This window comes from Myxine glutinosa, chromosome 7 (genome assembly GCF_964187855.1).
Source record: "Myxine glutinosa chromosome 7, kmMyxGlut1.1, whole genome shotgun sequence".
NCBI classification, from domain to species: domain Eukaryota; kingdom Metazoa; phylum Chordata; class Myxini; order Myxiniformes; family Myxinidae; genus Myxine; species Myxine glutinosa.
The window spans coordinates 164,157,158-164,181,601 of NC_136267.1; the positions used below are offsets into that span (position 1 = coordinate 164,157,158).

Below are 24,444 nucleotides of genomic sequence, written 5' to 3' on the forward strand. Positions count from 1 at the left end.
TGGTGCGAGGAGATCCTTCATCCTAACTATCCTCTAAATGACTTTAACACACTTTACACTACCCGGGGTCTTTCCCTGCCAATCCATTGGCCAACTTACACTATGGGTTCTAAAAACCAATTCCCATTGGCCAAACTGTGGTGCTCTTCAATTTGGGGTCTCACTCCCCCGATTCATCTCCCGGTGCCCTCGCACAATTTCTGGGCTGTGGCGTGTACCTCTCCCAGTGGGTTTACCCACCTGCACACCTCCACCACTGCAGTTGCCACCCGAGCTTACCTAGCTCCTCACCCTAACCTATCTAACTGGGGCAGGCCCCTCCTGGCTCTGTCACCCCACTCGGTGCCCTCTGGCACTGGGCTACCCGGGTCCGTCCTCCGGATCCTCGGGCCCCATCCACAACAACTACTACCGGCTCCCAGAGCCCACCTGCGGCCTCACCTGGCCGACATCCTCACAGTGGTGGAGCGCCCAACCAACTACACACACTAACAGGCTACACGCCCAGCCATTTCCACAACACCAACGCACCCATCCACAGACCATTCTTTCACCCGCACCACAGATGCCAATATCCAACCACAATTTACCTGTACCCTCTACCTAACACTTACACTACCCGCCCCGGGTATCCGTGATGGGGGTCCACTCTTCCCCCATTCACACCTTCGCACCATCCACTCCACTCCACAATTTCCACCATACTCACTCCACGACCATCCATTCCAATACTCCATACCATTTATTCCATACACCTGTCTTTCATTCACCTGTCGTTGCACACCTGTGCAATCTCACCTGGTGCCACCTGCACCCTCCTCCTCTTTCTGGACCAGTTGGTCAACGCAACACACATCACCATCACTCACTCATACACTGCTCCACACACCTGTTCAGTTGCACACCTGTGCAATCACACCTGTTCCATTCTCACCTGTTCAATCCTCACACACACGGCATCATCTCAGCTAACTTCTCCCCTCTGAAACTTGCGCTTCCCAGTCGTCCCTTTAAACTATTGCGCTCCCACGTCATTATCATCCATACTAATCTACCTGCGTCCCCACTACAGGTATCAGTCACTAACTAAACTTAACGTTACCTAATGTCAATCTTCGCTAGATCCCTACACACCATATCCTAACCCACCCGGGCTAGTTTTCACTGCCATACACCCCATAATCTAGTGCTCCTTTGCCCCCACCTTGTGAGGGATGGTGGATTTGCCATCCCACCACATCGGGGGTCTCTCACTACCAATTTCGCTCGTCCAAATCCAACAATTCAAAAATTTTCCATTTACTGCCAATTCTATTCACTTTTCTAAATTTCGTTTTAAGTCACTATCACTATCACCATCACCCGTCTACTTATTACATCCTCTCGGTGCGCCAATTCACATCTACAGCCCGGCTTCGTACAGCCGAGCAGTGAACGCGGGTCGTTTTGTGCCAGCGGCTGGATACGTCCCGCATTCGGGGCAGGGACGGAGGCTTACCCGGGCCGAGATCCCATGCACCACTTCGGCGTGGAGCCATCCAATGTCCCGATCTCGACCTGCCGGCACGTCTCAATAGAAAGTGGTCGCCATGACGACCCTTCCTATCGAGCTGCCCGCTCCGCCTTGTGGAGCCCGGACGCGGCCGCTCCACGCGAGGCCCAGCGTGGATCGCGCACGGCGGTCCTTTCGAACCCGCCGTGGCTCGGATCTCCGCTGGTTCTCGCGGCACGCGAAGCCCGGCACGCACCGAGGGCCCGATCCGGCTAAAAGTCGACCTAACCTTTAACCCGGTTACCGTCGACGCTTCACCTGCAGGCCTACATGCATACGCTACCTCTTTCTTGCTCATACATGCAGCCGTTCCCATTCTCCTCGTACCTTTTCTTTCACACCTCGGTACACTCATTCCGCTCACCGACTTGGTCACACACCTGACCACCGAACACTTTGGCACACATTCGTTGCTCGCACACCTCACCAATACACCTCTTCGCGCCCCTTTCTCGGTCACCTCCTTTGTGACAATCACAGGTGTGCTCTCACCCGCACACCCAACCACGTGTCTCACTACCAATTCCAGCGTGCATTCCCACTCACGCTCTACCATTCCAGGTGTGCATCCTTCTATTCCAGGTGTACATCCTCGCTCACCTGCCACAACCAACTCACGCTCCGTTTCACTCTCACTACTCTCACCTTCACTCTCGGTCGCGCACTCACCCTTACTCTTGACAGCATGCGCTTTCCCCATGCACCCGTCCGTTACACACCTTTCTCGCGCATCCTCCCGCGCACACTTCTTCGTTACTTCCTCCGTAACACTCACCACAGGCATGCATTCTCCCTTACTCTTGACAGCATGCGCTTTCCCCATGCACCCGTCCGTTACACACCTTTCTCGCGCATCCTCCCGCGCACACTTTTTCGTTACTTCCTCCGTAACACTCACCACACCGCGCTTCCCTGTGCTCCCTCGCACACGCGCTTCGACCAACTCACTCTTGACGGCACACTCACTCCTCGGCGTGCACTTTTTCCTCACACACCCCATGGTCGGACATTCTCGCACACCTCTTTTTTCGCACACCAGACCTGTCGCACACTTCACCAACGGCCTCTCACGAACACCCGGATCCAAACCAATCCCCAAGCCGACTGAAGCTTTCCTCACATCATATACATTGCCACTCACCTCCGTACCTCGTCGCACCTCCTCTGCCATCTGCAAACTTTTTATTTGGTTAGTGAGCATCACATCATGATTTGAACACAGACCTTGTACATATTCCATGACTTCCTCCTTTATCTCCCTCTTAGTTTCTGTCCGTCCCTTCTTAATTTCACTCACCTCTTCTCCCACTTCCTCTAGTTTTTGTTTAACCTCTTTTATTTCTCGGTGCGTCCCCTCAAGTTCGTCCTCTAAGGCTACCGTGACCGTCTCTATGTGCATCCTCACCTGCCGGTCCTTTGTCTCCATTATCTCTGTCACCTCCTCCACCCTCATTGTCAGTTCCTCCCGTACCATCTGACATTGCCTCTGCGTCGCTATTAATTCGTTTTTAATTTCTTTTTGTGTCGCCTTTAACCCTCCGAGTACTGCAGTGTTCCTTTGAACCTGCTCCACTAATTTAGTTTGTCCCTCTGTCAGCTGCTCCACCTCCTCCGTCAGATCTTCTATTCCCCCTTGTAACTTAGCCGTATTATTTCTCACCTCTTTCTCTATACGCTTTTCGCCTCGCTTTACCTCCTCGCGCAGCCCCGAGACCTCCTCACTCACCCCTCGTCGTATTTCCTCCATCTGGTTCCCCATCTGTTCGATTTCCCGGGCGGATTGTTCCCCTCTTTCCCGCAATTTGTCCTCCATCCTATTTTCTAACCCCATTAACCCATTTTTCACCCCCTCTAACTGATTCTCCTGGGCAGCCATTCTATTTTCCACCCCCATTAACCCATTTTTCACCCCCTCTATCCCATTGTCTAACCCCTCAAATTTCTTGTCTAATCCCTCAAATTTCTTGTCTAATCCCTCACCGGTACCCCTCGCTTCGTCCCTCATTACCCCCATCATTCTGCTTTCCATTTTCGCACTATCAGCCCTTGCTTCGTCCCTCATTTTGTCCATAAGGGCACCGATTTGTAGCAACAAAAGGTCCGAATCCAACGGCGGCGCTGCTACTGTCGCGGGCGTGGCAAAATTTGGTGCCGCTACACCCACGTGCGCGAGGACGCCATTTTGCACGCCTGCTACTCCCTCAACCGCCTCCTCATTGCTCCCCTCCATTTGATCCTGGGTTACTTCTAACCCCTCTATCTCTCCCACCGGCATCCCGTCGCCTTGAACAGCCATGGCGCGATTTCAAAATTCGGATTTTTATACAACAAACAAATTTCGGCTTTATAATTTCGAGCGCGTAAACGCGCTCCGGGTCCGATCTCACTCCTCGACACCAATTGTTATAGTACTAACACAATTGGTGTCCAAAATTTGGGCTAAATAAATTTAGTCCCAGGTTCGAATCCCATCTCCTGACTACCAATTGTTACAGATCGCGGTTTGGATGTTATAGACCGAGCGGTGGTGTAAGACCGCGACCTAACAAACTCACCCGATTCACCCAGACTTTGGCCGTATCGCACCGTAGCTGCCCAATGGGGAAAAGACAAAGGCGACGAATGCAAAGAGGAAAAAGAAGGCCAAGACGAAAGACAAAAGGTTTGAAATATTACTACTGAATTTATTTACTATTTACACACAAGCAACAAAAAGCAATTCAGTTTATTTACAAGTACAAGACGCAGATGACACAGTGCAAATTTAGCTTATCTACAGACTTAACTAACCCAGGACAGCACAAACAGAACACTGACTCACGCGGGGAATTGATGATAGGACTGGCGGGAGATGGATGGCTGGCGGGATAGGGAGGTCCACTGGTCCTTCAGCACGATTGACTCGTTGGGCAGCCGCCGCTCCTCCGCGGCCGTGCTCCAAACTGCCGTCCAGGCCTCACGCTGCTGTGGCTGCTGTTTCGGTGGCTCCAGCTGCAGCAAATGCAGTTGCGGTGGCTCGAGCTGCAGTTCAACTCTGGACTTCTTGGTTGGACTCAACTCCTTGGACTCCCTCTCGTCTCTCGGTAAAGGCTCATCTCCCGTCTGCCTGTCTGGTCCAAACCCTCACTCTTTCTTCTTTTCTCTCACTCCTCACCACCGCAACCACTGAGCACTGACCCTCCTCTGGCAACCGACTCAGACCAACTCATCTCCAAGGCCTCTCTCTTTGCCACACCCCTGCCTTGGGTTATATAGGCCCCCGCCCCTCAACCTTTGCGAACCTCCCCCACCGCTCTTCCTCCGCCCTCTGTAGCCAAACCCCTGGCTCATGGTTGGTCGAGCGGGGCTGGTTCACTCCTCCCCCTCTATGACGAGGTGGAGACACGCCTTTCTTCCCCAACCCTGCCTCGTGGCCAATGGCGGCAATTGGATCGGAGGGGAGGTAATATGGGCAATCGAGGCTTTTGGGGATGGGAAGGAAAGGGGGTCTATTCTCTTTCACTGGTGCAATGGAGTACTTTTAATTAATGGGAGACACAGCCTTATCCTAAAACACAGAATAAGAGATAACTATCAAAAGAAAAGATATATCGTGACCTACATGTATGTTTTTCTATGGACTAACTACGGGAACGCCCTTTGACCTTTATACAACCACAACGGAGGGAGGAGGGGTGATATTTTACAACAACCTTTTACAACAACCTTTTACAACATTTTACCACCACCACAAAATAAAAAAAACACATTCTCATATTCACAACACTATATATAGTTATGGATTCGGGGGTCGGCGCTCCCCTTATCAAGGGGGGGTTAATCCCCTTGTCTTTTAAGCTGGCCGTCCCGAGTCCTGGGAAGCTATAACGTCCTTCCCGGCGCGGCGTTAGGTAGGGTTTGCTAGGCCTAGGGGTTTGCTGCTACCTAAGTACTAACGCCCGCCGGAAACGAGGGAATAACTCCCGCTCGAACCACGGATAAGATGGAAATTGCTGAGCGGTTAGAAATCCGCGATCCAAGCTATTAACAAAGACTAAACCAGCTTCTAGCGGTTCCGAAATCGTGCCACAGGTACTCAATTGAAAGAAAGGACGGATGCGATCAGATTAGGGAAGAACCAAGAAAGAACAAGGTAAATTTATTAAGAATATACAGGAGGAAAGAGGAATCGAAAGGAATGTACAAGAAGAAGAAGAAGAAGAAGCAGGACACAGGGCAGGCTTAACTACACAGTCTTAACTTATGACCCCAGACAAACATACACACTCACAGGGGATGGCAGTTGGTAGGGTGGAAGGTCCAGGTAGATGGTCTAGGTGATGGGGTCCAGGCTCCAGATGAGGCTCCGGTTCCGTGGGCGAAAACCCGGCAGGTAGCTTCGCGCGTATCGTTCGACGCGAGCGGACCTTACATATGGCGGGGGGGAGGGGGGTGTGGGGGGGGAAGGCTCGTGTCCTTTAGCATATTCAACTCCCTCTCTCTCAAGTTCTCATTCATGCGCTCTCCCAACAAGTCCTTCAATAAGGTGCCTTTCCCAACGAGTCCTTGCGCAACAAGTCTCTCAAAGAAGTCCGTTTGGTGCGCAGTCCTCAAGTCCTTGCGCAGTGCGCGTTTCCCAGCGAGTCCGTAAAAGGGCTTTGCGCTCGCGCTTTTATATCGCGCTTTAAGATCACTACGCGCTCCTCCGAAACCACGCCCGCCACCGAGCTCACCTCAGCCCTGGTTGGTTGGTGGGGGCTTACCGGCCACGCACTGATGGTGAGTTGAAGTGGCCACACCTTGTTCCCGGCGCTCCGCCTCTTTCTTCCTCGAGCCGACCGCATGGTCAGTGGCGGCGCCTGTGCGAACGCTAACCAAGGCATGTAACAGAATTTGGAGAGACATAAGGCACCGTCTGTAGGGGCGCGTAATGGCGTCGCTTGGAGAAGGAGGTCGCAATATGAACAAAAGGGCCTACTCCTTATTTGATTGATGCAACGCAGGTTCAACTATTGGAAACACAGCCTTAACTAACACACATAATAAGGAAATAACTGGAATTTCTAAGGTGGCCTACGTGTTGCTGTGGCCTAACTAGGGGTGCTACCTTTAACCTTTAATGTTGAGAATTTATGAGTTTCATATTTACACAAGTGATTATTTATTTACAAAAGTGTGGGTTCTAAAACCGCAACAATATACTGTATATGAGGTATAATACATAATTCGATTTTTATGAAAAATACATATTTATATATACATGTATATATATATATATATATATATACATATATACATATGTACATATACTAGCCGAAAGCACCCGGCGTTGCCAGGGTTCTTTTTGAATGAATTTACTACTATTATTCAGCTTTTACACGCGGCCGTAGAAGATTGACTACTATAATTCAGCTCACCTTTTAATTGCGAAATGGGCCCAGCCTGGCCGAAGCAGCCTCGACCGGCCTCGCCACCTAGCCTATAACCGTCCCGGGGCCCGTCCCGACATTTTTGGTTATTTTTGAATGAATTTGCTACTATAATTCAGCTTTTACTCACGGCCGTGGATGATTGACTACTATAATTCAGCTCAACTTTTAATTGCGAAATGGGCCCAGCCCGGCCGAGGTGGGTGGGCCTCGATCGGCCTCGCCACCTAGCCTATAACCTTCCCGGGGCCCGTCCCGACATTTTTTGTATTGGAGGTTTCTTCCTATCTTTCACCGTTCAAGAGATTAGCTTGCGCAGACAAACAAACAAACAAAAACTTTCTTTTATATATATACATACTAGCTGAAAGCACCCGGCATTGCCCGGGTTATTTTTGAATGAATTTACTACTATAATTCAACATTTAACTGCGGCCGTAGAAGATTGACTACCATAATTCAGCTCAGCTTTTAATTGCAAAATGGGCCCAGCTCGGCCGACGCGGCCTCGACCAGCCTTGCCACCAAGCCTATAACCTTCCCGGGGCCCGTCCCGACATTTTTGGTTCTTTTTGAATGAATTTACTACTATAATTCAGCTTTTACTCGCGGCCGTAGAAGAATGACTACTATAATTCAGCTCAGCTTTTAATTGTGAAATGGGCCCAGCTCAGCCGACGCGGCCTCGACTGGCCTCGCCACCTAGCTTATAACCTTCCCGGGGCCTGTCCCGACATTTTTGGTTCTTTTTGAATGAATTACGACCATAATTCAGCTTTTACTCGCGGCCGTAGACGATTGACTACTATAATTCAGCTCAGCTTTTAATTGCTAAATGGGCCCGGCCTGGCCGAAGCGGCCTCAACCGGCCTCACCACCTAGCCTAAAACCTTCCCGGGGCCCGTCCCGACATTTTTTGTATTCGAGGTTTCCTCCTATCTTTCACCGTTCAGATTAGCTTGTGCAGACAAACAAACAAAAACTTTCTTTTATAATATAGAGAGAAGAGATAATAATAACTAGAACTGCCACTTTAAAACTGCTGGCAGTGATGACCGGTTTACTCGCACCCACTTTTGATACAACCCCACTTTTGATACAACCCCACTTTCATTGGACATGCTTTGACACAACCCCCTTGGATACAACCCCGACACACACACACACACACACATACACACACACACATCCCCCCTATCCCCACCCACTCCCCTCCCCCCAAACACACACCGCTCAAAACACACACACACACACACACACACACACCAACCCCCCCCCCCCCGCCTAGACACACACATCCCTCCACCCCCACACACACACACATCCCCCCCTACACACACACACACACACCCCCCACCCTCAACACACACACACACACACACACACACACACACACACACACACACACACACACACACACACACACACACACCTCGTTTTTTCATTTCTGTTCCTCACAATTCTATCCCTCTTGTTCATTCACAGACACACACACACACACACACACACGCACACACCCCTCCACACATGCACACACACACCCCTCCACACATACACACACACACATCCAACCCCCCCTCCTCCACACACACACCCCAACCCCCCCCACCCCCCCAACATACACACATATCCACCCCCCCCCCCCACACACACCCACACACACATCCGCACACATGCACATCCACACACACATCCACACACACACACACATCCACACACACGCACATCCACACACACGCACAAGCCAACCCCCCCCCCCCCACCCACACACACACACACACACACACACACACATTCCCCCTACCCCCCACCCACATACATACACATAAACACATGCACACATCCGCACACATGCACATCCCCACACACACACACACACACACACACATCCCCACAGCCGTTTGGTGCAGCCGTTTGGTGCAGCTGTTTGTGCGGCACTCGGGAAAATAACGTTATGCGGGAGTCCAAACCTGAAAATGCTGGAGGCCAAAGCTGAAATTAGAAAAACAATATACCCTATTTTACTCCAGGAGATCCCAGGATTACCCATCCAAAATATCGTTGCGATCGGTTCAGCCGTTTTTGAGGTACCTTCGAAAGGACGGACGGACGGATGGACGGACAGACAGACAGACGGACGGACATTTGGTGAATTATAGTAAGATACATATTATACATATATATATACATATAAATGTGCATTATCTTTGTACCGTTTTGTTGGAATGTGAATATACACAGAACCCTTACGTTAAGGTATTCCTTAAATCGCAGGTGGTAACAATGATGCGTTTTTCAAGGATATTTTGAGTAAGATGCACATCGCCCGATGTGAACACGATGGTCGCTGTCTCGTCCGACACAGGGTCCGACAAGCGTCCTGTGTTGGTAAACGGTGCGCTTTGCTTGGAGCGCAAGGGCAAGAAAGTGCGAAAACCCCGGACCATCTACTCGAGCTTGCAACTGCAGACGCTCAACCGGCGCTTCCAGCAAACGCAATACCTGGCGCTACCTGAACGCGCCGAATTGGCCGCGGCCCTCGGACTCACGCAGACGCAGGTACGCCGAGCACATTGCCGACATGCAGGTGTGAAGTCGCCAATTCATTCCGTTTTACCTCTACAGCTTTAAAGACACTATAAACACAGTATGGGATGCACCATCTTGGATGGTGATGCTCATGGGTGCAGTTTTTGTTATGATTTGCTTCCGATTTCCATCAAAAATGTGTCGTGTGTGTACATATATATCAAGTAGTTTTCCAAAAATGTGACGTGTGTGTAATATATATATATATATATATTGTTGTGGATCTGCCGCCGGCCTTCTCCCCTTACCAAGGGGGGATTAGTCCCCTTGTCTTTGACTGACCTGGCGCGACCCGGGACCTATTACGCCCCTTCCGGACAGCGCTAAATAGGGTTTCAGGACCAAATTCGCTGTTACCTAAGTACTAGCGCTGCCCTGGAAGCGAGGAAATAAGCCCCGCACGAACCACGTGTGTTGGTGATACGCCGAGCGGTTTGCGTACATGTGATCCGCGCTATTATTACTTACTAGACCCGATTGGAGCGATCTAGTTCGTACCACGCTTAGCCAATGGAGAAATCACAAAGGCGATCGAATTGGAAAGGAAAGGAAGAACAAATGTTTAATTAATATTGCACGTATTTACAGCCAGGACGAAGAGACACAGGGAAATCCTTAAAACAGTCTTATACTTAATACCCAGGACAAACGGGCCCGTCTCACACACACACTTACACGGGGATTGCTGATGGGCAGGTTGATGTTCACCAGCGCGTCCAGGGATGGCTCCCGTGCAGCTCTCTCCGGCCCCTGGCATGTCCCTTGGAGATGGAAGTAGGTGAAAGCAGGAGCTCGCCGCGTGTCGTCTGAACGGAGCGGGTTATCACGGGGCGAACGGTAGGGAGCGGACTTTGGCGCGACTGGCGGTTATTCACTTGCGGTCATGGCCGCATTCACTCGCGTCGCCGAAATGCACTATATGTGTTACCGGCGCGTCTGGCTGCGCCCGCGTACCTGTACGGTTCAAAGTTCAACAACGGCGAGTGATGCACGTTCTTCTCTCTCTGCGTTCCGCCTCCGGATCAGCTCTGCGAGTCCTATCGCGCCACTGGTGCAAGTCCTCCTTGTAAGTCTTTTAGCTCCCTCTCTGCAAGTCCTTTCGAGGGCTTTTCGCATGGGCTTATATAGACCTGCCCCGCAAATCTTCTCAAACTCACCAGACTCTCTTTACCATGCCCTCTCACGCCATTCCGCTCGAGCTCTGATTGTCTGGTGGCTCTTACCGTCTCCCCCACGCCGCTCACCCCGACCCCGCGCCCCTCCTTCACCTTCCGAGGCCCTGCCTCGTGTTAGCTTGACTAGGGGACAGCCAAATGGGGCGCGGGATGGATTACGCCCATAGAGGTAGAATTGTAGGGTGGAGCAAAATGAATGTAGGGCCTACTCTCCTGTCTTTAAACAACACAGGTACTAAGAGGGGAAATGGCCTATTCTTACACATACTAAGACATAACTATACTACAAATGGGCCTAGATGTTGCTCGTGTGACTAACTATGGGGGGCAAACCTTTAATGACTTCAATGTGCAAATCTCAAAACCGTAGCAATATATATCAAGCCGTTTTCCAAAAATGTGACGATTCCTGTGACGTTAAGCATCCATAACAAAAACAGTGGTTATGTATACGCACATTACGCAATCCAGTTGCACATATTTTGTAAGTCTCGTTCATAAGCAGATGTACAAGCTATAGGTATCTGAAATAATATGATTATGAGGTCATAAAAGAAACATAGCCAATTGCACCACGTATGGGCGAAAAATTAGTCTGTAATCTTCTCTCTTTGGAATCGTCACAGCTGGGCTCACAAAATGCCGACGGGGTAGGGAACGAGGGTAGCTCATCACTACATCAAATGGAACATGGATTTCAAAGGACATGCGCACATGCGCAAGCTCAGGTATAGGGAACAGGTATGCCGGGAAATGGGAAAATAAACAAGGCCTCGAGGAAGGAAACCAGAAGGTGAGATCAGCTCGTGCCAGTCTGATGGGTTTCCCTTTTATTCATCAACTTTTACACCAATCCGAAGTGAATGTTTCCAAGTGAAGTCTTTAAACTTTTGAAAAGTTTTACAACAATTTAACGTCTTTCATACCTTTAACCGTGAACGGTCATCCTGATTTGACATTCCTTTTGTTCTCTTTTTTGCAAGAGGTAAAAGGTTTTTTGAAGTTTTTTGCCAACTTACCTTTTTTGCAAGAGGTAAAAGGTTTTTTGAGGTTTTTTTTGCCAACTTACCTTTTTTACAAGAGGTAAAAGGTTTTTTGAGGGGTGTTTTTTGCCAACTTGTCTTTTTTGCAAGAGGTAAAAGGATTTTTGAGGTTTTTTTTTTGCAAACTTACCTTTTTTGCATGAGTATTTTCCCTTGATCCGAGTTTCCTATTTCATTAAATCCTTAATTATGACGTATATGAGTGTGTATACAATCCCACTTCTACAATGTGAGTTTGTCGCCATTGTCATCCTAATGTCTTTCAGTGAATGTACACTAATTGCATGTGCATGAATATCTTTGGGTAATATGTGTCGGACTCATTTTTGGATTTGTATGGAAAAGCAAAGAAATGTTTGGAGTAAAATGGAAACTCTTGGATAATGTTGGACCAGATAGACGAGAACGGCAGATGACATGAAAGTGAGGTCAAAGATGGTCGATGGAGATGAAATCCTTGAGGTACGAAGAGAAATCCCTCAGCCAGGGTTTCCTTAGGGCTTGTTATAATTGTTATAATTGTTATAATTATTGAGGGATTTTCCGCGAGGATATTATGAGAGTGATCAAAAGCATGTGGAACACGATTCACTCCCATCGACATCTGTTACTAGTTTCTTCAAACATTTGTACTATTTTTACCTCAATGGTTTTCTTTTTTGGAGATTTTCTTGTTGGAGTAATATTTGATAAAGGACATATTTTTGATGCGTTTGTGACGCAATACATCGGTTGACGTCGTGCTGTATTGCTCTGACATAGGGGGAACGGTTTAAAATTCGGTGTTTTATTGACGTTCATTTGTAACAAAAATGTCCTGCGACCATGAAATGTAATTATTACAATAACTATTTCATAAACAGTATCAATGTAAAAAAAAACATTCCTATATTTTGGGTTTGCGGTCTATTGATTTGACACTTCACTTAAATCTGTACAGTCGATGAATAGGATTACTTTCAAGATCATCAGTTGAAAAAGCATCCTCGCCCTCTAAGAATACACACACACATACACCCCGGAAAACCATACCATGCACACGCACACACACACACACACACACAAACACACACACACACACACACACACACACGCCCTCAACACCCTCCCAAACCCCATTCACACACGCCTCAACACACGTGCCTCCCAGACCCTCCCAAACTCCATACACACACGCACAAACAGAGAAATATACCCCCACTCCTGAACACACACACACACACACACACACACACACACACACACACACACACACACACACACGCCCCCAACAGCCTCCCAAACCCCATACACACACGCCCCAACACACGTGCCCCCCAAACCCTCCCAAACCCAATACACACACGCCCCCAACACACGTGCCCCCCACACCCTCCCAAACCCAATACACACACGCCCCCAACACACGTGCCCCCCACCCCCTCCCAAACCCAATACATACACGCACAGAGGAATATACCCCCACTCCCAAACACACACACACACAAATACAAACGTACAAACATACTCTCACACCCCTCCTCTCCACACATACACGCAAACACACACACACACACACACACACACACACACACACACACACACACACACACACACACACACACACACGCTGCCTTCAACATATCTCCCACAACTCCCGTTGGCCCTCCCGCTTTTCTACTCTTCATTGCTTTTATCGCTTCCTCAACTTCCTTCTCAGTTATCTTCTCTGCCGGTCCTAAAACTGGGTTACTCTCTATGTTGCCATCCCATTCATTCTCTGTATTCAACAGCATTTCCATATATCTCTTCCATCTTCCTTTAATTCCATCTGGTTCCACAACGATTTGTCCCACTTCATCCTTCAGGCAACTCACCCCCATCAAAACACACCTCTCTTTCGCTATCTGCTTTGCAATCCTGAATACCGCTCTCTGACCCTCTTCTAAATCCAAGCGTTCTCTGAACATTTTCCTACATGCCTCTTCCGCCTTTGCTACCTCTTTCTTTGCAGCCTTCTTAGCTGCCTTATAACTTTCATGCTCTGTTTTTTCTGCCCCCGTACCCTTCGCCTTCTGCCACTCCTTGAACTTCTTCCTCTTCTCGTCAATCCTCTTTCCAACTTCATCATCCCACCACCATGTTTCCGAGTGCCTCGGTGGTCCTGTTGTCCATCCACATACCTCACCAACGGCTCCCAACAGACTATCTTTCATTGACATCCAACCACTTTCAAGCTCAACCACAACATCCTCTACCATATTCAGCCTCTCTTTTAATGCCTCCCTCACTGTCACCTCTTTCAACCTCCACACCTTCATTCTCGGTTGGTACTTCACCCGCCGAGCTCTCCTCGCACCTTTCACCCTTATGTCGCAGACAACCAAGTGGTGCTGTGAAACAGCCTCCTCCCCCGGGATCGCCTTTGTGTCCCGGAGGTGCCCCCTATCTCGCCAACGCACCAGCAGGTAGTCAACGGTTGTCGTCGACCCACCTGACGTGTTTGTAACAAGCTTATTATCCTCTTTCTGGAACTGAATATTACAAATCAACAAATCAGCTCCATCACCAAACTCCAAAATCCTTTCACCTTCTCCATTTCTCACACCATATCCGTAACCCCCATGAACTCCCTCAAAACAGTCCATACTCCTTCCCACATGTCCATTTAGGTCTCCTCCTACCACAACAACTTCCTCATCTTTCACATTTTCCATCAGCTTCTCTATCGCACACCAGAACTTGTCCTTCTGTTCATCGCTCCAACCAACCTGCGGAGCATATCCCGAGATGACGTTCACCAAGAGCTTTCCAATCATCATTTTCACCATCATCAACCTATCACTCACTCTAGTCACACTCACCACACTGTCTACAAACTCCTCAGAAAACAGGACACCAACACCATTCACACCCTCCGGGCACCCTTACCAAGCAAACTTGTATTTCTGTCCCTGCCTACCCTTCACCATTCTCACACCACTTCCCTTCCATCTCGTCTCTTGCACACAACATATGTCCACTCTTCTTCTGACCCATACTTCCACCACTTCTCCTGATCTCCCTGTCATTGTCCCTACATTCCATGTCCCAAACCTCAGAAACCGATCTCCACGTCGGGCATCAGACGTTTCGTCGTCATAAATGGGGTGATTTCCACCATTGCTTCGATCGGGTTCCCCACCTTGAGTTTTGACGAGAGGGAGTGGGGCCCCCACGGGGTACTTCGGGCTGTACCCTGCCCATATGTAGTTGTAATTGTCATGGTTCTCTTTTTGAGGCAATGTTTTTATGGCCGGATGCCCTTCCTGACGCCAACCCTCTTAGTCGCCTCTTACGACACGCAGGGATACGGTGTACCTATTCTAAACCGGGGTACACACCGAGCCTCGATGATGTATAGAAAATAAAAAATCCAGAAATCTTTTATTATGCATCTCTCTATTAATATTAATTGTTTATTCATAAAGTAGTGCCACAAGTGCGTAAGATCGCCGTCCAAGTAGCGACTGTTATTGATACGGGTCCCAGCGGAGTGTTTATGTGTATGTCCGCACACTACAACATCTTCTTTTTCTTTCACTGGCAATGTATTTCGCTCCCAAAAACCTCTGTTTGCCGTTTTGAACTCGAACTCCTGCACTGTACCTGATTTATCTGTACTGCACTGTACCTTCACCTGATTTATCTACCGTTGAAAGTTAATCATTGATTTAATTGGTTGAAAAAACAGTTGGCCTGGTTAGGTATTCCGTTCCAACGCGCACGTGAAGATGAGTGGGGAAGAGAGGGGAGACAGGGGAGGGAGAAGAGAGACAGAGGTGGGAGAGGAGATTGAGAGAGGAAGAGGCGATTGAGGGAGAGAGGGGAGTGGGGGAAGAGACTGGAGTGGGGGAAGAGACTGGAGTGGGGGTGGGGGTGTGGGGGCGAGAGAGAGAGAGGAGTGGGGAGCGATGGGAGTGGGGGAGAGAGAGGGGAGTGGGGAGAGAGAGATGGGAGTGGGGGGGAGAGAGATGGGAGTGTGGGGAGAGAGATGGGAGTGGGAGGAGAGAGATGGGAGTGGGGGAGATAAATGGGAGTGGGGGGAGAGAGATGGGAATGGGGAAGAGATGGGAACTGGGTAGAGAGAGGCGAGCGGGGGAGAGAAAAGGGAGTTGGGGAGAGAGAGGGCATGGGGGGGGGGGGAGGGAGAGGGAGAGGAGCGAGGGAGAGAGAGGGGGGACAGAGAGGTGAGTGGGGGAGAGAGAGAGGTGAGTGGGGGAGAGAGAGAGGTGAGTGGGGGAGAGAGAGGTGAGTGGGGGAGAGAGAGAGGTGAGTGGGGGAGAGAGAGGTGAGTGGGGGAGAGAGAGGGGGGACAGAAAGGTGAGTGGGAGAGAGAGAGGTGAGTGGGGGAGAGAGAGGTGAGTGGGGGAGAGAGAGGTGAGCGGGGGAGAGAGAGGGGGGACAGAGAGGTGAGTGGGGGAGAGAGAGAGGTGAGTGGGGGAGAGAGAGAGGTGAGTGGGGGAGAGAGAGGTGAGTGGGGGAGAGAAAGATAGAGAGCAGGGGAGGGAATGGGGAGAGGGATCGTATGCTAGCTTTTCTCGTCACTTGGGATGGGTAGTCTTCTTAGTAACAAATAATGTCATCAGCACTTACTGATATCCCAGGTTCTAAGCTCTATATCACGGGAACACAAACTTGTAGAAAGTAATACGTATTCCGGCTTCTTCTTCAATGAAATTCAAAACATCGATTCTGAAATCACCAATTGTGCAATTCGCTATTCCTGATTACAACACATCTATCATTACGTCATGAAATTGTACACCAAATGACGATACGTTCCACATGTTGGAAATCCAAAGGTGTGTAAAAAGCCGACATTTTTCAGTGATCAATGAATTAGAAAACCTTATGGAAGCTGAAGCAGCACCTGGGTTCACCTTTCCCGAGTGCACCCCCCAAAATGATGGTTTAATCCAACGAAGCCTGATATGAAATTGATTTGACTTGATGTACGGTACTTGTTAAATGGTTAAATGATGGTTCCAACTTAAAGCTTGCAGGAAACCTCTCACTAGTTAGGGCACGAGTGACCCTTTGATCTAATATTAATTCGGCTTCCGGTGAGATTCCCACTGGGAGCCGATTGTTCTTGTCGGGATTATTATTATTCTCACACATTTTGTGGAGACGATTCCCCCAAAACCGTTAAGCTAGCTCTACGAAACTTTAACTCATTAATACATACCAATGTAACTTAGTACATCATGAATTTTGTTTTTGCTATTTTAACTTACATTGGCTGCCATTGCCTATGCCATCATACACTTTAAACGTCTTCTTCTCGAAAACCGCTGAACGGACCAATGCAAAATTTTTCAAATATGATCGCATAACCATGACGATAAAAGTTTGTGAAAAAACGTCATCGGTCACGTGGTTTGACGGCCATATTGTATTTTAAAATAAAATTTAAAAAGCCTACTTGTCTGAAACCGCTTATCCGATCGATATAAAACTTGAAACACGTATTTACATTCTGGTGGGGGAAAATATATGCAAACTATGATGTCATCAGTCATGTGGTATTGCGGACATCTTAGATTAAAGGAAAAAGTATTTGAAAATCCATATCTCCAGAAACGCTCAACGGATCATTCCGAAATTTCACAAGTATAATTGACTACACATTATGTTAGACAACTCTTACCTTTTGGGTTGATTTTAAGATATCATCGACACGATTTTATAAACAAATCAAGTATCCCTAGCGTTCATAATGCAGATCCAAAACAAAAACCACTTTGTGTATCGAAAGGGGTCGATTAAATTTTCCGATCGATATGGAACCGCAGCCAGCTGTCTCTTTAACGTTCTTGTGTCGATGGTTGGAATGGAGGGGGGGGGGGGGGTTGGAGAGGAGAGGGGTTCGCCCAAGTATTTCACGCACCGGCTGGCCAGGCCTGACCTTCGACTAACGTTAGGGTACAATCTTCTTCTTTTTTTTGGCCATGGTGCCGGCGATAGCTTGCCTGGTGTTCGGGAAGGACACCGTGGGGCCACCCAGGTATCCATTCGAGGGACAGAACACACATTTATGAATCAACCTGCCTGTGAAACAGCAGGCTGACAGTTTATAGCTGTGTCGGGATTCTAACATAGGCTATAGCCAACACCAGGCAGTGCGTTAATGGAAAGGTGCTGAACAGGCAAGTATACTGGGAGGAGCATGGAATTGTGGAGAAATGTTTTACGAGGTGGTGAACAAGAACGAGACTACTGAAGGGAGAATAGATCCAGAGTAGGTCTGAAAAACATCACCTGATGTTTATGGTGTTGATGATGGTGGTGACGATGGTGATATTGATGATGGTGATGATGATGATGATGATGATGATGATGGTGATGATGGTGATACTGATGATGGTGATGATGATGGTGATGATGATGATGATGGCGGTGATGATGATGGTGATGATGATGATGGTGATGGTGATGATGGTGATGGTGATTATGGTGATGGTGTGAACATGGGTGGTGTGAACCAAATGGTCTTTTTATTCCCTTGAACATTTTAAATTAGGATATACAGTGGTACCTCGGCTTACGAGTGCCCCAACGTACGAGTTTTTCGGGATACGAGCCGTCGCTCGGGCGGTTTGTTGCTTTGGGATACGAGCCGAGATCCGATGTACGAGCTCAAAAAATTTATTTTTGAATTTTCCGGTTGTGGCTTCCGGTTCCGGTCACGTGGTTATCTTGCCGTGAAAGCATCTCTGCTTGGATATAAAACACGCAATCGTCGAAATACATTAGCGAGGAATCTCCTTGCTCCAGCCGGTGACGTCATCGGCGGGGATCCCCGCCAAAGCGTGTCGCGCGTGCGGGTATAATGAGCTACACCTGTGGATCACGTGACCACGGAAGCACGCCTCGCTTGAGAGGCATGGCTTTCGGTTTGCGTTTTGCTTTATAAGGCGCGATAAATGGGCTTTTGAGTGTTAGCGGTTCATGGCGTTGACGGTTCATGACGGTTCATGGCGTTGACGGTCAAAAACCCATTACATCAATTTTACCAGGCACTGTACAGTAAGTACAGTGGACACCAAATGCACGGTGGAAGGCTAGAAGTAGAAGATCGTCCAAGACAAGTGAGAATAAGCCATACTTTGGAGATGACGTCATTCGCTGGTCCGATAACCAAAGATGTGGTATAAAAAACCAGGTGAGCTAACAATGCAGCAATGAAGGAATTCGGCCAAGGCACCGGCACACAACGACCTACCTACATCGAAAGACTCAATGCCAATGGTGACAGAAGCCAAGACGGCCGGCTTAAACACCGCCGAAAGACCACGGTGTACCAACTTACGATGCAGAACATCTTGCACTTAATATGATGACAACAGGTGCCATCCTCTGACGTACCATTACAGGTACAGGTACAGTACACGTGAGCACAGAGCAAAAGTTCACTGAAACCGAGATTAAGAAAAAAGAAAAAACACCTCGTGGTCCGTGCTCGATATCCGAGTTTCAATCTTTTCAAACACATGATGCTCTCGGTCACGGTATCTCCTGCGAGCTGCTTCTCCTTCAACCACACAAACAACAACTTCTCCATATCTTCATGGATAGAGGTCCAGTTTATTTCTTTACATTCTCTTGTATTATGTACAGTATATACGAGGTCGTGCTTGTTTATACATTATTTGTTATTTATAAAGTACATTTTTGTTATTTAAAAGCACCTAACAAAAAAAATTGGTGTTTTTTTTTTGAGGCTGGAACGGATTAATAGCATTTCAATGCATTTGAATGGGAAAATTTGCTTTGACTTACGAGCGATTTGGCTTACGAGCTCCGTCACGGAACGGATTAAACTCGTAAGCCGAGGTACCACTGTATAAGGAAATGTCTTTATCGTCATTTTAATAAAGTTAAATGGAGTGACGTTGCGATACTCGGGGTGCTGTAGCGGTTACCGCTGGATGCACACAATCGCCTTGCACCGGCCAGAACACGGCCAGACGCGCCTCTCCCGGGCATGCCCGGACTCACTGTTCCCGGGCACGCCCGAACCTCCCGGGCACGCCCGGTCTCGTCTTTCCCGGGCATGCCCGCTCTCGCCTTTCCAGGGCTCGCCCAGAGCGTCCGGGCATGCCCGCTATCGCCTTTTCAGGGCTCGCCCAGTGCGTCCGGGCATGCCCGCTATCGCCCTTCCAGGGCTCGCCCAGAGCGTCCGGGCATGCCCGCTATCGCCTTTCCAGGGCTCGTCCAGAGCGTCCGGGCATGCCCGCTATCGCCTTTTCAGGGCTCGCCCAGAGCGCCCGGGCATGCCCGCTATCGCCTTTCCAGGGCTCGCCCAGTGCGTCCGGGCATGCCCGCTATCGCCTTTCCAGGGCTCGCCCAGAGCGTCCGGGCATGCCCGCTATCGCCTTTCCAGTGCTCGTCCAGAGCGCCCGGGCACGCCCATCCTCGACTTGCCAGGCCGCAGCCAAACACGCCCGGGCAGGTCCAGACTCGCCTTTCCAAGGCTCGCCCTTGACACCCGGGCATGCTCGGTATAGCTTTTGCCGGGCAAACTTCCCGACATAAATGTGTATATATATTGCTGCCCGATAAACGGGCTTGTCAGAATACCTGAGCTGTTTTGTTTCAATAAAGCAACTCGGACGAATTCTGTCTTTGGTCGCGTCAATTCTTTCGACTCGCATTGGAGCACAGTTCCTTCATTGGTGACCTACCGACATGGATACGGCAGTGACGCTTAAACTGCCTACCTTCTGGGAGGCTCACGCGGCTGTTTGGTTCGCTCAGGCGGACTCTCAGTTCGCCCTGCGAGGCATCACCGCGGACGACACCCGCTTCCACCATGTTGTGGCGGCGCTCGGTTCCGCCACCGCGGCCCGCGCCTTGAGCCTCCTCGAGCACCCGCCGGCTGCTGACAAATACGACGCGCTGAAGACACTCCTCCTCGACGCTTTCGCCCTCTCACCGGCAGCACGCGCACGGCGCCTGCTCGCTCTGCCCGAGCTCGGCGACACGCGCCCGTCCGAGCGCATGGACTATATGCTCTCGTTGCTCGGTGAGCACTCTCCGGATTTTCTGTTCCGCGAGCTGTTCCTTCGCCAGCTGCCTCACCCGGTACGCCTCGCCCTGGCTGGCACGTTGATCACGGATTCCCGCGCCCTCGCCAGGGAAGCCGATAAGATCTCCTCAGCGGGCCAGCACATCGGCACGGTTACCTGGAGCCCGCCGCCGTCCGAGGCGACGCCCACGACACCCGAGCGCCCTGCGCGGTTGGAGGCCGAACTGCCGGTGCAACTGGCGGCCGCCACGCCGCACCGCCCGCTTCCGACACGACGGCCGGGGCCTCCACCTGACCGGGCATGGTGTTATTACCACGCCAGGTTCGGACACAAGGCTCGGACGTGCCGGCCCCCGTGCACTTTCGGCAGGTCGGGAAACGGCCGGGCCGGCATTCATTCCCAGCCATGAGCGCCGGCCACTCGGGCAACTTGCTGTTTATTCGGGACAAAGCGTCTGGGCGGCGTTTCCTGTGTGACACCGGCGCCCAACTGAGCGTCATACCCGCCTCCGAGCAGGACAGGCGGGACGCCGTTTGCGGCCCCTCTTTGGTCGCTGCTAATGGCTCGGCCATACGCACTTTCGGCCCACGCGTCGTCACCCTCTGCTTCGGCAGCCAGCGTTTTCAATGGACTTTTGTGACCGCCTGCATCCCCATGGCTTTGCTGGGCGCCGACTTCCTCTGCGCGCACGGGCTGCTGGTCGACGTCAAACGACGTCGCCTTGTCAACGCCGAGACCTTCAGCTCCCTGGCGTGCACGATGAGCAGCTCCGCGCCGACCGAACTGGCGTGCGCCCTCCCGGCAGCGAACGAGTTCGCTCGCCTGCTCGCGGAATTCCCGGCCCTCACGCGGCCGACGTTTTCGGCCGTCGCGGTGCGGCACGGGATAGAGCACCACATACCCACTACGGGCCCGCCGGTCTACGCCAGGGCCCGCCGCCTCGACCCAGCCAAGCTCGCCGTGGCGAAGGCGGAGTTCGACACGTTGGAGCACCTCGGCATCGTGCGGCGCTCCGATAGCGCGTGGGCCCCGCCACTGCAGATCGTGCCAAAGCCGGGGGGTGGATGGCGCCCGTGTGGCGACTACCGCCGTCTCAACGACGCTACCACCCCCGACAGGTACCCGATCCCGCATATTCAGGACTTTTCCACCCGTTTGGCGGGACGGGTCATCTTTTCGAAAATTGACCTGATACGGGGCTACCACCAGGTACCTGTCCGGGCGGCCGACGTCCCGAAGACGGCCGTCATCACGCCGTTCGGCCTGTTCGAATTTTTGCGGATGCCGTTTGGCCTCAAGAACGCGGCCCAGGCGTTCCAGCGCTTGATGGACGGCGTGCTGCGCGACCTGCCGTTTCTTTTCGTCTATCTGGACGACATCCTCGTCGCCAGCACGTCCCGCGCCGAGCACCTCCTCCACCTCCGAACACTGTTCGGTCGCCTCAGCGAGCACGGCTTAATTGTCAACCCGGTCAAATACCACTTCGGCGCGACGACCGTTGACTTTTTGGGCCACCGCATCACCAAGACCGGTGCCGTGCCGCTGCCGACGAAGGTCGAGGCCATCACCACGTTCCCGCGTCCCCGTTCCATCAAGGCCCTCCAAGAGTTCCTCGGCATGGTGAATTTTTATCACCGATTCGTGCCCCGCGCTGCTCAGCTCATGCGGCCCCTTTACGAGGCCCTCCGGGGCAAGCCGGCCAAGCATGACATTGTTTGGTCCGCGGCCATGGACGCGGCCTTCGCCAGCGCCAAACGGGCCCTCGCCGACGCAACGCTGCTGGCTCACCCGGTGCTCAACGCGCCATCGCCCTCACTACGGACGCCTCCAACTACGCGGTGGGCGCCGTCCATGAGCAATGGGTGGACGGGGTTTGGCAGCCACTCGTTTTTTTCAGCCGGCAACTCCGGCCGAACGAGTTAAACTACAGCACGTTCGACCCGAGCTGCTCGGGCTATTCCTGGCCGTTCGCCATTTCCGACACCTCCTGGAGGGCCGCCCGTTCACGGCTTTCGTCGACCACAAGCCGTTGGTCTACGCAATGGCTAAGGTCACGGAGCCGTGGTCGGCCCGCCAGCAGCGCCACCTCTCCGCCGTGTCGGAGTTCACCACGGACATCCGGCACGTCGCCGGCAAAGACAACGCCGTGGCCGACTGTCTTTCTCGGGCCAGCGCGAACGCGGTCCACCTCGGCGTGGACTTCGCGCTCATGGCGGCCGACCAGACCACCGACGCCTCGGTGCAGGCACTCCGTGCGGCGGACACGGGCCTCCGCCTGGCCGACATTCCCTTCGCGGGCACCGTCCTGCTCTGCGACGTCTCCCAGGGCCAGCCTCGCCCCATCGTGCCCGTTTCCTGGCAGCGCCGCATCTTCGCCTCCATCCACGGCCTTTCTCACCCGGGCCGGAAAGCTTCTCAGAAGCTGGTGTCGGCGCGTTTCGTCTGGCACGGCCTTCGACGAAACATCCGCGACTGGGCCAACACCTGCACGGCCTGCCAGCGGGTCAAGGTCCACCGCCACACCCAGGCCCCGCTGGTACCTTTCGCCGTGCCTGAACGGCGTTTCGACCACGTCCACGTGGACCTGGTGGGTCCCCTGCCCCCCTCGCGGGGGTTCACCCACCTGCTCACCATGGTGGACAGGACCACCAGGTGGCCGGAGGCCGTGCCCCTCGCCTCCACCACCACCGCCGACGTGGCGCAGGCGTTCATCGCCACCTGGGTCGCGCGCTTCGGCGCACCAGCGGACATCTCGTCCGACCGCGGCCCACAGTTCACGTCTGAGCTTTGGGGCACGGTCGCCCGTTCGTTGGGGGTCACGCTGCACCGCACCACGGCCTACCACCCCCAAGCCAACGGGTTGTGCGAGCGGTTTCACCGCTCCATGAAGGCCCCACTCATGGCCGGCCTTCAGGACGACGGTTGGGCCGACCGGCTGCCGTGGGTCCTTTTGGGCCTTCGCACGGCCCCCAAGGAAGACCTCCAGGCGTCCGCCGCCGAGCTCGTCTACGGCCAGCCGCTCCGCGTCCCGGGCGAATTCGTGCCCGACGCTACCAGTCCCTGGTCCGCCGCTCGCCAGCGCTCGAACCTCCAGGAGGCCGCCCGACGATTTGCCCCCGTGCCGACGTCCCGCCATGGTGGCCCCCAGTCCTACGTCCCCCCGGCGCTTCGCACAGTGGAGTACGTCTTTGTGCGTCATGACGCGCACCGGGGGCCACTCCGGCCGCCGTACGGCGGGCCCTTCCGGGTCCTGCGACGGGGCGACAAGTCTTTCATCGTCGACTTCGGCGGCCGGCCGGACCGGATTTCTGTGGACCGCCTCAAACCGGCGCACATGGACGTCGACCGACCACCACGGTTGGCCCTTCCTCCGCGGCGAGGCCGCCCCCCGTCCACAGTTCCCCCCGCTCGCCCACCCACCACCACGTCGGACCCCTCCCCACGACCCTCCAGGGGTCGCTTCGGCCGGGTCATCCGGACCCCCCTTAAATTGACCCTGCCGGTGCAGGTCGATTCTGGAGGGGCGTGTGTAGCGGTTACCGCTGGATGCACACAATCGCCTTGCACCGGCCAGAACACGGCCAGACGCGCCTCTCCCGGGCATGCCCGGACTCACTGTTCCCG

The 24,444-nt window shown here is 52.0% G+C and overlaps 1 protein-coding gene across 1 annotated transcript in view; it reads left to right on the forward strand.

Moving 5' to 3' along the window:
* LOC137431806 (homeobox protein DLX-6-like) overlaps positions 1–24,444 on the forward strand; it is a 105,051-nt gene that overhangs the window by 54,752 nt on the left and 25,855 nt on the right. Inside the window, exon 2 of the mRNA XM_068123522.2 lies at positions 9,326–9,519. Within this exon, the coding sequence (XP_067979623.2) occupies positions 9,326–9,519 (194 nt within the window). The remainder of the gene's footprint in view (positions 1–9,325; positions 9,520–24,444) is intronic.